Source organism: Hypanus sabinus, chromosome 17 (assembly GCF_030144855.1).
Source record: "Hypanus sabinus isolate sHypSab1 chromosome 17, sHypSab1.hap1, whole genome shotgun sequence".
Classification (NCBI taxonomy): domain Eukaryota; kingdom Metazoa; phylum Chordata; class Chondrichthyes; order Myliobatiformes; family Dasyatidae; genus Hypanus; species Hypanus sabinus.
In genome coordinates this window covers 84,519,545-84,532,913 of record NC_082722.1, presented here as the reverse complement: position 1 = coordinate 84,532,913, position 13,369 = coordinate 84,519,545, and the positions used below count along the sequence as shown (strand labels likewise).

The 13,369-nt window shown below is 42.5% G+C and overlaps 1 protein-coding gene across 5 annotated transcripts in view; it reads left to right on the top strand.

Annotated features, from left to right (window-relative positions):
- The first annotated feature begins 282 nt into the window (after positions 1 to 282).
- Positions 283 to 13,369, top strand: part of cbfa2t3 (CBFA2/RUNX1 partner transcriptional co-repressor 3) — a 163,262-nt gene continuing 150,175 nt past the window's right edge. For all 5 annotated transcript variants that reach the window (XM_059993379.1, XM_059993382.1, XM_059993378.1 and 2 more), the window contains exon 1: positions 283 to 500. In XM_059993379.1, coding sequence (XP_059849362.1) covers positions 440 to 500 — 61 coding nt within the window. In that variant the 5' untranslated portion in view covers positions 283 to 439. The remainder of the gene's footprint in view (positions 501 to 13,369) is intronic.

Genomic DNA, 13,369 nt, shown 5'->3' with positions numbered 1-13,369 from the left:
TACCTTATTTAATAGACTCGCTACATTTTAGGACGCTGGACTGCTGGAACCCCAGACTGAGTTTCCATTGAGAGGGAAGTTGTGGGAAACTGATGCCGGAATTGCAGGAGGGGAAGAGATGATGGGTTTGGTCACAGCTGGTTCCTGACTGGGAAACTGCTACTGTGTCTCAGAGTTTTATCATTCAGTGCAGGCCTGCCATTTCCCCTGTGGCAGAAAGTGCTCCTCCACCCACAGCACACTCACCATCCCCCTCAGTTATAGACATAGTCAGAACTCCGCCACCTTTGGACTCAAGTTGCCAAGGGTTAGCCTGTTAAAATGAGCTTCTCAGCTAGTTCACTGTAAGGAATGAAATTTGCTTCAAGTAGTAGATTCTTTTTTTCAGCTGTAAAGATTTCTGGTGGTACAGCACAGCTCGGTAAGCCATGTGAATCGTATGTTGGTGTATGAAGGAGCCAGGAATAACCCAATCAAAGAACTCTGCAGCAAAGCACTTGGTGAGTCGAGAGTTTGTATATTCTGTTGCTTCCTGTGTGATAGAGTAATGGACATCACTGAGTAAAGGAGATGTTGATTATAAGTTCCATGGGTATTAGCTGTTAATTGTTCAAACAGCAGTGAGTAGCAGAGGGTGGGGGAGGATAACAAGAACAGACGTCAATTTGGATTTATCCTGATTCCTATCCTGTGATCTATTTAAAACGTCAGTTGGGGTCTTAGTCACATTTGACTACAATGTATGTGTTCCCAGAACAAGAGAGCTTTGAGAAATGGGAACATTCTAACCAATGTGCTCATTCCATGCAGTAACGGTTACCCTTAACAACTTTTCTTTTGATTCCTCTTGCTTTAAAGATATAGCCATAGCTACTCACATGGTTTCTAATTATGCCTGCCTTTTCATTGGTTATGTGGAGCAGTCTTTGTTCCAAACTTCTTCTCGTACCACTACCCAGCTGTTTCTCCGCTATGTTGACAATTGTGTTTGTACTGCCTCCTGTGTCTGGGGAAGCTGTCAACTTTGGTACTAATGTCTACCCTTCACACTTCAAACACCTCTCCTCCTTTTTTAATCTCTGGAAACAGACTATCTACTGACATCTTTTACAAACCCACCGACATTCACACGGCTACCTAGACTACACCTCATTGCACTCTGTCTCTTGTAAAGGTGGCATTCCTTTCTCTCTCTTTCTCTGTCTCTGTCACACCTGTTCTCAAGAGGAAGTCTTCCACTCCAGGACATCTGTGCTGTTCTCCTTTATGAGGAAATATGTTCTTGCCTCCCCTACCTCTCTCTGGTTGATGGAACCTTTGCCCCTACCGTTCTTCATTGCCTTCTCCCAACCAGTCATGCTCCTGGTAAAGGGTCTCAACGTTGCCATGTTTATTGATACTGTCTCACCTGCTGAGTTCCTCCAGCATTTTGTGTGTATTGCTTAAGATTTCCAGCATCTGCAGAATCTCATGTCTAACTGTGAGGTGCTGTATTTTAAGAAATTAAACAGGGTAGGACTTTCACAGTGAATGGTAGGGCTCTGTGCATTGGTGTAGAATAAGGGATCTAGGAGTACAAGTCCATGGCTCTCTGAAAGTGGCAATACAGGTAGATAACGTAGTGAACTAGGTGTTTGGCACACCAGCCTTGACTAGTTAGGGTACTGAGTTACAATAATTTGGATATAACATTGAAGTGGTACAGGATGAAGGAGTATCAAGTACAGTTTTGGTTACCCTGTTAAGGTTCGCATGGGACTAGCTTTGAAGGGGATCTTGGTCAGCGTGGATGAGTGCTTGCTTCCACACTGTATTACTCTGTGCTGACTGACCCATAAACTTCCTCTAGCAGTTCGATTTTTGCCTTTGTAATCACTTGCATGCTTACATTCAGTGGTGTAGCTCCCTATTTCCCAATAAACATCTTTCAGACAATAAGCTGCCTTCCTGTTATTGCCACCAGAGTTGATAGGCTGTCATTCATCCACTACATCCAACAGGTTCTTGCCCCTTACTTTGTCCTGTCTAAATCACACTGGAGTCTTTCTGCATCATCTTCAAGGCTCTGCCTCCTTCACAGCTTTGTTCTGCCTGCAATCTTGGAGATTTATTTATTTCCCTCATCCAAATCAATCACATTTAATGGTGAATAGTTGTGGCCTGTGCACAGGTCTCACTGGTCACCGGCTTGGACATCCAGTTTGTCACCTTGCCTCCCTCTCTTGGTCCTGATGCAAGGTTGTGATCAGAAACCCTGCAAAGATTCTGCCTGACCTGCTGAGTTCCTCAAGTATTTTGTATGTTGCTCCAGACTTCCAGTGTCTGCAGTCTTGTTTCCACTGGTTACCGCTCCTTGTAAATGACCCATTTATTCCTACTCACACAAAATGCTAAAGGAACTCAGCAGGACAGGCAGCATCTATGGAGGAGAATAAGCAGTTGACGTTTTGGGCCAAGACCCTTCACTGGAACTGGAAAGCCAGAATAGGAAGGTAGGGAGAATGGAAGGAGAACAAGCTAGAAGGTGATAGATGCAGCCAAGTAGTTGGGAAAGGTAAAGGGCTAGAGAAGAAAGGAATCTGATAGGAGAGGAGAGTGGACCATAGGAAAAAGAAAAGGAGGAGGGGCACTAGGGGGTGGTGATAGGCAGGTGAGAAGAAGTGGTAAGAGGCCAGAGTGGGAAATTGAAGAAGGAAGGGGAAAGATTACCAGAAGTTGAAGAAATCGATATTCATGCTATTAAGTTGGGGGTTTCATCATGGCAGGAGTCAAGGCCATGGATTGATGTCAGAATGGGAAAGGGAATAGGAATTAAAATAGTTGGCAATCAAAAAATTTGGCTTTTTGTGGATAGAGCTGAGGTACTTGACAAAGTGGCCCCCCAATCTATGTCGGGTCTCACCAATGTAGAGGAGACTGCTATGGCAGCACCAATACAGTAGACATCCCCCGCAGATTTGCAGGTGAGGTGTTGCTCTGGTAACATAGTGGTTTGTGTGATGTTATTACAGCTCAGGACGGAGTTCAGAATTCAATCCCAGCTTCCTCAGTAAGGACTTTGTGTGTCCTCCCTGTGGAATACATGGGTTTTCTCCCACAGTCCAGACATGCTGTTTAGTAGGTGAACTGGTCATTGTAAATTTCCCGTGATTAGGTTAGGGTTAAATTGCAGGTTGCTGGGCGACATGGCTCGAAGGGCCGGAAGGACCTGTCCTGCATTGTACCCCAAAAGTAAACAAAAAAAAATCATCATCTATTCCATTAGTTACATCTTCCAAAAAATTAATTGATTTGTTGGTCTGATCCTGTCACTCTTCAAGTGCACAGCATTGCACATTTAATAATGAAATGTAGCATTTTCACTGATGTGAGGCTAATCTATCATTAGTTTCCTATTTTTCACTTCTTTTTTTTAAAAAAAGGTGTGGTTACATTGGATCCCCTCCAATCTGTTGGAAATGTTCCAGGTTCCAAAGAAGTTGCCACCACTGCATCCACTATTCCTGGACTATTTCCTTAGTACTCTGGGAAACAGATTTGTGGACCCTGGGATTTATCAGTATTTCAATCCCTTCAATTTCCACTTACTTGCTAATACTGATTTAATTTAGCTTGAGTCATAAGTGTGTTTGTGTGTGTTCTGGGCCCAGTTATTTTATTTATTTTATTGTCAGCTACTTCGACACTTACACACAGATGATACCAAACATGCCCAATCTGCATAACATTTGTTTAGGCAGACTTTGACAACAATTTATGCAAGAATGCATTCTGGTACTGTGGACCTGAGAGATTAATTAGACCCTGATACTCAGACAACATAGGAGAATACAGTACAGGATAGTACAGTACAGGATCTTCAGCATAAGATGTCTGTCCCAAGTGCCACATCTGCCTGCACATGATCCATATTCCTCTATAGCCTTCACATTCATGTATCTATGCAAATATCCTTTAACAACACTGTCATGTAAATGGGTAAAGTGGTTTATTACTGAGGTACAGTGAGAATCTTGAATTGCACACTGTTCATACAGATACATCAAAGAGGTCGGAAAAAGCAAGGCAACAAACTTTTAACACCATGAATCAGCGAGTTGTTTTGTTATGTCTCCCCTCTTGCTGTGAAATGGAGACATCTCTTTTTCCCTTATTAGGAGAGGGAGGGAGGGGGGGAGAGAGAGAGAGAGAGAGAGAGAGACACCCTGTTGTATGTTGAATTACCACATGAACGAATAGTCTTTGGGGTACTGCAAGTCTGTGTCTTTATCAATGCTTTGCATGATTGAGTGCCTGGTGGAGGGTTTTTTTTGCTGGTGGGGGAGGATCGTTGTTTTGCTGCTGCTTAGGCATGGGAGGGGGAAACTGGGTTGAGATTCTAAAATGAAGAAAGGCAATTTTGATGGTATCAGAAAGGATCTGTCAAGTGTGGATTGGGACAAGCTGTTTCCTGACACAGGTGTACTTGGTAAGTGGAAGCATTAGCATGTACAGGCAGAGAAGAACAAATGAGATGCCTATGGAGCACAGAAAATGCAAGAGAACAGTTGAGAAAGAAATCAGGAAGGCTAAAAGGAAGCATGAGGTGGCCTTAGCTGACAAGGTGAAGGAGAATCCTAAGGAATTCTACAGATATGTTGAGAGAAAAAGGAATACAAAAGACAAACTCTGGAAGATCAGAATACTAATCCCTGCATGGAGCCAAAACAGATGGGGGAGATCTTAAAAGCACTTTTTGCTTCTGTATTTACTCAGGAGATAAGAAGTAAGGCAAAACGCCATTAACTTCATGGACCCTTAGCAACAGGTGGGATGTCGGGGGAGTGGGGGATAGCCAGTGTTGTTCCACTGTTTAAGAAAGCCACTAAAACCAACCCAGGAAATTATAGGCCAGTGAGCCTGACTTCAGTAGTGAGAAAGTTGTTGGAAGGTGTTCTAACGGACTGGATATATGAGTATTTAGATAGACATGTAAGTTAGCTGGAAAGTTGATGAAGATAAGGCAATGGATGTTGTCTGCATGTACTTTATTAAGGTATTTAACAGGTCCCACATGAGAGGTTGGTCAAGAAGGTTCAGCTGGTCAGCATTCAGGATGAGGTAGTAAATTGGATTAGACATTGGCTTTGTGGGAGAAGCCACTGATTGAATCTGGATGATAGTGTGGTTAACTGGATCAGCAAATTTGCAGATGACACCAAGGTTGAGGGTGTAGTGGACAGCGAGGAACAATGTCATGGCTTGCAGTGGGATCTGGATCAGCTGGAAAAATGGCAGATGGAATTTAATGCAGAAAAGTGCAAGGTGTTACACTTTGGTAGGACCAACCACAGTAGGTCTTACACAGTGAGCGGTCGGGCACTGAGGAGTGCGGTAGAACAAAGGGATCTGGGAATACAGGTCCATAAGTCATTGAAAGTGGAGTCACAGGTTGTTTGGGTCATTAAGAAAGCTTTTGGCACATTGGCTTTCATAAATCAAAGTACTAAGTACAGGTGATGGGATGTTATGTTGAAGTTGCATAAGACATTGCTGAGGTCTAATTTGGAAAATTGTGTATAGTTTTGGCCACCTACCTCCAGGAAAGATGCAAATAAGATTGAAAGAGTACAGAGAAAATTTACTTGTTGTCAGGTTGGGAGGACCTGATTTATATAGAAAGATTGAATAAGTTAGGATTTTATTCCCTGGAATGTAGAAGATTGCAGGGAGAATTGATTGAGGTAGACAAGATTATAAGGGGTGTAGATAGGGTAAATACAAGCAGGCTTTTTCCACTGAAGTTTGATGGGACTACAACTAGAGATCACGGATTAAGGGTGAAAGGTGAAAAGTTTAAAAGGAACATGAGAGCAAACTTCTTCAATCAGAAGGTCATGAGAATTTGGAATGTATGCAAGCTATATTTCAATTGTTGAGAGGAATTTGGGTGATGGGGGTATGGAGGGCTTTGGCCCCAGTGCGGGTTGATGTGGGTAGGCAGTTTAAATGGCTTGGCACTGACTAGATGGTCCAAAGGGCCTGCTTCTGTGCTGTACTTTTTATGACTCTATGATTCTATCACCTCAAGATCCTTTGTACATCGTACTCCTAAGGGTCCTAGAATTTATTGAATAACTTCCTCTTACATTTGACATAGGAAACATAGAAACATAGAAAATAGGTGCAGGAGTAGGCCATTCGGCCCTTCAAGCCTGCACCACCATTCAGTATGATCATGGCTGATCATCCAGCTCAGAACCCTGTACCTGCTTTCTCTCCATACCCCCTGATCCCTTTAGCCACAAGGGCCATATCTAACTTCCTCTTAGATATAGCCAAATGAACTGGCCTCAACTGTTTCCTGTGGCAGAGAATTCCACAGATTCACCACTCTCTGTGTGAAGAAGTTTTTCCTCATCTCGGTCCTAAAAGGCTTCCCCTTTATCCTTAAATTGTGACCCCTCATTCTGGACTTCCCCAACATTGGAAACAATCTTCCTGCATCTAGCTTGTCCAATCCCTTTAGAATTTTATACGTTTCAATAAGATCCCCCCTCAATCTTCTAAATTTCAGTGTATAAGCCGAGTCGATCCAGTCTTTCTTCATATGAAAGTCCTGCCATCCCAGGAATCAATCTGGTGAACCTTCTCTGTACTCCCTCTATGGCAAGAATGTCTTTCCTCAGATTAGGGGACCAAAACTGCACACAATATTCTAGGTGCGATCTTACCAAGGCCTTGTACAACTGCAGTAGAACCTCCCTGCTCCTGTACTCAAATCCTTTTGCTATGAATGCCAACATACCATTTGCCTTTTTCACCGCCTGCTGTACCTGCATGCCCACCTTCAATGACTGGTGTACAATGACACCAGTGTCTCGTTGCATCTCCCCTTTTCCTAATCGGCCACTGTTCAGATAATATTCTGTTTTCCTGTTCTTGCAACCAAAGTGGATAACCTCGCATTTATCCACATTAAATTGCATCTGCCATGAATTTGCCCACTCACCTAACCTATCCAAGTCATCCTGCATCCTCTTAGCATCCCCCTCAAAGTTAACATCGCTGCCCAGCTTCGTGTCATCCGCAAACTTGGAGGTGCTGCATTTAATTCCCTCGTCTAAATCATTAATGTGTATTGTAAACAACTGGGGTCCCAGCACTGAGCCTTGCGGTACCCCACTAGTCACTGCCTGCCATTCTGAAAAGGTCCCATTTACTCCCTCTCTTTGCTTCCTATCTGCCAACCAATTCTCTATCCACATCAATACCATATCCCCAATACTGTGTGCTTTAAGTTTGCACACTAATCTCCTCTGTGGGACCTTGTCAAAAGCCTTTTGAAAATCTAAATATACCACATCCACTGGCTCTCCCCTATTCACTCTACTAGTTACATGTTCAAAAATTTCTATAAGATTCGTCAGACATGATTTTCCTTTCACAAATCCATGCTGACTTTGTCCGATGATTTCACCTCTTTCCAAATGTGCTGTTATCACATTTTTGATAACCGATTCTAACATTTTCCCCACCACTGATGTCAGACTAACCGGTCTATAATTCCCCGGTTTCTCTCCCTCCTTTTTTAAAAAGTGGGGTTACAATAGCCACCCTCCAATCCTCAGGAACTAATCCAGAATCTAAGGAGTTTTGGAAAATTATCACTAATGCATCCACTATTTCTTGGGCTACTTCCTTAAGCACTCTGGGATGCAGACCATCTGGCCCTGAGGACTTATCTACCTTTAATCCCTTCAATTTACCTAACACCACTTCCCTACTAACATGTATTTCCCTCAGTTCCTCCATCTCACTAGACCCTCGGTCCCTTACTATTTCCGCAAGATTATTTATGTCCTCCTTAGTGAAGACAGAACCAAAGTAGTTATTCAATTGGTCTGCCATGTCTTTGTTCCCTATGATCAATTCACCCGTTTCTGAAAGGACCTACATTTGTCTTGACCAATCTTATTCTTTTCACGTATCTATAAAAACTTTTACAGTCAGTTTTTATGTTCCCTGCCAGCTTTCTCTCATAATCTTTTTTCCCTTTCCTAATTAAGCCCTTTGTCCTCCTCTGCTGGTCTCTGAATTTCTCCCAGTCCTCAGGTGTGCCGCTTTTTTTTTGCTAATTTATATGTTTCTTCTTTGGACTTGATACTATCCCTAATTTCCCTTGTCAGCCATGGGTGCACTACCTTCCCTGGTTTATTCTTTTGCCAAACTGGGATGAACAATTGTTGTAGTTCATCCATGTGATCTTTAAATGCTTGCCATTGCATATCCACCGTCAACCCTTTAAGTATCATTTGCCAGTCTATCTTAGCTAATTCACATCTCATTCCTTCAGTTACCCTTCTTTAAGTTCAGAACCTTTGTTTCTGAATTAACTATGTCTAGTTGGTTCCTCGACATGTTGGTTCAGAAAACCATCCCACACATATTCCAAGAAATCCTCTTCCTCAGCACCCTTACCAATTTGGTTCACCCAATCTATATGTAGATTGAAGTCACCCATTATAACTGCTGTTCCTTTATTGCACACATTTCTAATTTCCTGTTTAATGCCATCCCCAACCTCACTACTACTGTTAGGTGGCCTGTACACAACTCCCACCAGCGTTTTCTGCCCCTTAGTGTTATGCAGCTCTACCCATATTGATTCCACATCCTCCAGGCTAATGCCCTTCCTTTCTATTGCGTTAATCTCCTCACTAACCAGCAATGCTACCCCACCTCCTTTTCTTTCCTGTCTATCCCTCCTGAATATTGAATATCCCTGGATCCCCTAACCTCCCAAAGTGCAACATTTCACATTTGTCTGGATTAAACTCCATCGGCCACTTCCCTGCCCATATTCTTCCAGCCTACTAACACTAAAGGGAACATATCCTGTTCCCTCCAGCTCCTCATCTTTTGCCTCCATCCCACAAATAATTAGACTGGTGAATTCCTTCTTTCTGATATCTGATGGGTAAATGCTGTACTGCACAAGTCAGCCATGAAGCAACAGTTCAGTTTCTGAATAACATAGACAACGACTCATGAAGGCTAACCAAATACACCACTGTCCAAGTGAAACTGTTAACACACAGAGAATACAGGAACTTCATATTAATTCATTATGAATTGCACAAAAGCACCTTTTTAAGGCGCTGTGAAATAAGTTGTTTGAAAGTACGTTTCTCATCCAAGAACACTCAACAGTAAATAAAGTTCCGCAGTAAATCCTCCCAAATTACACGTGGTCTCGGGGCTGAGCCTCCAATAGTTAGGTGCATACCCAGGTATGTGTTTGCTCAATTTAATACATATCAAAGCAAAAATAACAATTGATGCCCCAAAAAGAGACACTTTGGTTCAGATGCTGAGAGATCAGAACAGGCAGTCAGATAGATGCGATGAAAAGGTTGTGCTTTTTCGGGGTCCCTGACACCAATCCTGTGACAATGAGCTTAGGAACTTATACCCTCAGCTCAAACGTCAGTCACTGGAATTCAGTCACTTACACACTGCCAAAGGGAATAGACCCAACTATACTATACTTATTGGATATTGTGCATTTTGATCCTGTGCACTGGGAGAACAGCATGGCCCCCTGCCACCCACACAGTTCTAAAGTCTGAACAGACAACTGCAATATTTATGCAGAATTGGCTTCTCAGTTATGGATATTGTTCATTGTGTATGTTTCTGTAAGAACTCGCCATTCTCAATAGAGATTTTAAAGTCAAGCGAAACTTCAAGCAGCCAGCTGATGATAGTTTGCAGTTAGTCGAGACAACAGAGCCTTGGTTGTGGGGTATGTTTCGCATCCCTCCCATACTCTGGCTTTGTCTGTCTCCAGCATCCCCATTGTGTAAAAGGGCATTGTTTTAGGAAGACCTTTATGAAAAAAGTCTCACTACAGAGGCCTCACTCAATTGGTTTGAATACATACCCCCACAGTCTATCTCATCTGTGTTAAGTAGGGGTATCTCTGGCATTCTCACTTCCAAGGTCGCACTTGACTACATTGTCATTGTCTTACTGCACTTTCCACATATGCATATACTTGAGTATTGTATGTAGGATCAGAGGGCATACCAAACCATGAGGAAGAAAGGATAGAGGCAGGGAGATTTTGTGAAGTCTCCAAAATGAATATCACATAGAGCAGAACAGATCATCCCTTAAGTTATCAATGAAGTGGAGGGTGCAGAGGTGGGGAAATGACTCTGTGCTTGAAAGCATTGGACTGTGGGAACTTTATGAATCTAGAACTATTGTCCTGATGCTTTGAAGGTTGTAGGTAAACCAATGGAAAATATTAATGGAAACTGCTGATGAGTAAAGATCACAGTGAGAACCACTTTCTGTCGGTAGTTTTGATTGCATTACAGATATAGTTTGGGCATTAGAAATTGCTATAAAGATAATGGTCTGTTGATCTGACATACAGAGGGACCTTTGCTGTACATAGGTATCATGGAGTGCAGGACCATTGCTCCCTGAAAGTAGCAACATAGGCAGATAGGGAGGTAGAGTAGGTGCACAACATGTTTGCCTTCATTAGTTGAGTGTTGAGTATAAAAGTTGTGGAGTTATATTGCACCTGTATAAAGCTTTGATTAGGCTACACTTTGAGTATTGTGTGCAGTTCTGCTTCTTCTCTTGCTGGAAGGATGTGAGGTCTTTGGAGAGGGTACAGAATAGGTTCACCAAGATGCTGTCTGGATTAAAGAGTATTAGCTATAAGGAAAGAATGACAAACTTGGGTTTTCTCTAGAGAAACAGAGGCTAAGAGGCGACCTTACTGAAGTTTATAAAATTATGAGAGGCTGAGATAGGATAGAAAGTCAAAGTCCTTTCCCCAGGGGTGGGAATGTCAAATACTACAGGATGTAGCTTTGAGATAGGTAGATACAGCACCGATTAAAAAGTATTAGCATCCCCCCCACAGATATTTTCCTGTTTTATTATTTTACAACATTGATTAACAGTGATTTAATTTGCCTTTTTCGACACTGATCAACAGAAAAATACACTTTCATGTCAAAGTGAATACACATCTCTATAAAGTGATCTAAACTAATTAGAAATATAAAGCGCACAATAATTGAATGCATAAATTTTCACTTCCCTTTAAAATGACACACCAAATCATCACTGCTGCAGCCAACTGATTTTTGAAGGCACATAATTAGTTAAATGGAGATCTGTTTTTGGAGACCTGTGTGCAGTCAAAGTGTTTCAATTGATTGTAGTAAAAATACACCTGTATCTGAAAGGTCGAACTGCTGGTGAGTCAGTATCCTGGCAAAAACACAAGGTGATATTGCAATATACAGACCAGCAGCAAAAAAAATCCATAAAGACAAAAGAACACTCCAAGCAACTCCATGAAAACATTATTGAAAAGCACAAGTCAGGAGATGGATACAAGAAAATTTCCAAATCACTGTATATCCCTTGGAATGCAGTTTAGTCAATCATCAAGAAATGGAAAGAATATGGCACAGCTGTAAACCTGCCTAGAGCTGACCGTCCTCAAAAACTGAGTGACCGTGCAAGAAGGGGACTAGTGAGGAAGGCAACCCAGAGACCGATAACTCTGGAGGAGTTACAAGCTTCAGTGGCTGAGATGAGAGAGACAGTGCATACAACTGTTGCCTGGGTGATTCACCAGTTGCAACTTTATGGGAGAGTGGCAAAGGAAAAGCCTCTGTCGGGAAAAAAAAATCACATGAAATCTCAGCTAGAGTTTGCTAGAAGCCAAGTGGGAGATTCTGAAGTCAGCTGGAAGAAAGTTCTATGGTCTGATGAAACCAAAATTGAGTTTTTGGCCATCAGACTAAATACTGTGTCTGGCAGAAGTCAAGCACCGTACATCATCAAAAACACACCATTCCTATCATGAAGCACGGTGGTGGCTGCACCATGCTGTGCGGATGCTTCACTGCAACAAGCCCTGGAGGCTTGTGAAGGTAGAGGGTAAAATGAATGCATCAAGATACAGGGAAATCCTGAAGAAAAACCTGATGCAGTCTGCAAGAGAACCATGACTTGGGAGAAAATTTTGAGAGAATGACCCCAAGCACAAAGCCAAAGCTACACTGGAATTGCCTAAAGAAAACAAAGGTAATGTCCTTGTGTGGCCAAGTCAGAGTCCAGACCTCAATCAATTGAGAATTTGTGGCTGGACTTGAAAAGGGCTGTTCACTTATGATCCCCTGACAGAGCTTGAGCAGTTTTGTAAAGAAGAAAGGAGAAAAATTGCAGGGTCCAAATGAGCAAAGCTGATAGAGACCTATCCACACAGACTCAAGGCTGTAATTGGTGCCAAAGGTGCATCTACTAAATACTGACCTCAAGGCGATGAATGATTATGCAATCAATTATTGTGTTCTATATTTGTAATTAATTTAGATCACTTTGTAGAGATCTGTTTTCACTTTGATATGAAAGTCTTTTTTCTGTTGATTGTGTCAAAAAATCCATTGTGATTCAATATTGTGAAACAGTAAAACATGAAACTGTCCATGGCGGTGGGGGGAGTGACTACTTTTTATAGGCACTGTAGAATGTGTTGATAGTCATGGTCCTTTCCCCAGAGCATAAATACCACAGAGCATAGCTTTGAGATGAGGGAGAAAGCTTTAAGGAGATTTACAAGGTAGGTATTTTACATGGGTAGTGGTAGGTGCCTGGATTGCACTGCTAGCGAGATGGCAAAAGCAAATATATTTGCAACATCTCAGAGGCGTTTAGACAAACACAGGAACAGCCATGGAATGTTAATTTATGAGATGGAACTTTTGTCCTGATGCTTCTAAGGTTGCAGCTGAAAGAATGTAAGCTATAGATCATGTGTAGGAGGCTAATCTGTGTAGTTAAACTGGCGTCATGATTGGCGCAGATATTGTGGGCTGGAGGTTCAGTATCTGTGCTGTTCAATGAACAGTGCACATCTGGAGATGTGTATCTCTGGTGTTTCTGTGCCCTGCTGTTCAATGAACAGTGCACATCTGGAGATGTGTACCTCTGGTGTTTCTGTGCCCTGCTGTTCAATGAACAGTACACATCTGGAGATGTGTACCTCTGGTGTTTCTGTGCCCTGCTGTTCAATGAACAGTACACATCTGGAGATGTGTACCTCTGGTGTTTCTGTGCCCTGCTGTTCAATGAACAGTGCACATCTGGAGATGTGTACCTCTGGTGTTTCTGTGCCCTGCTGTTCAATGAACAGTACACATCTGGAGATGTGTACCTCTGGTGTTTCTGTGCCCTGCTGTTCAATGAACAGTACACATCTGGAGATGTGTACCTCTGGTGTTTCTGTGCCCTGCTGTTCAATGAACAGTGCACATCTGGAGATGTGTACCTCTGGTGTTTCTGTGCCCTG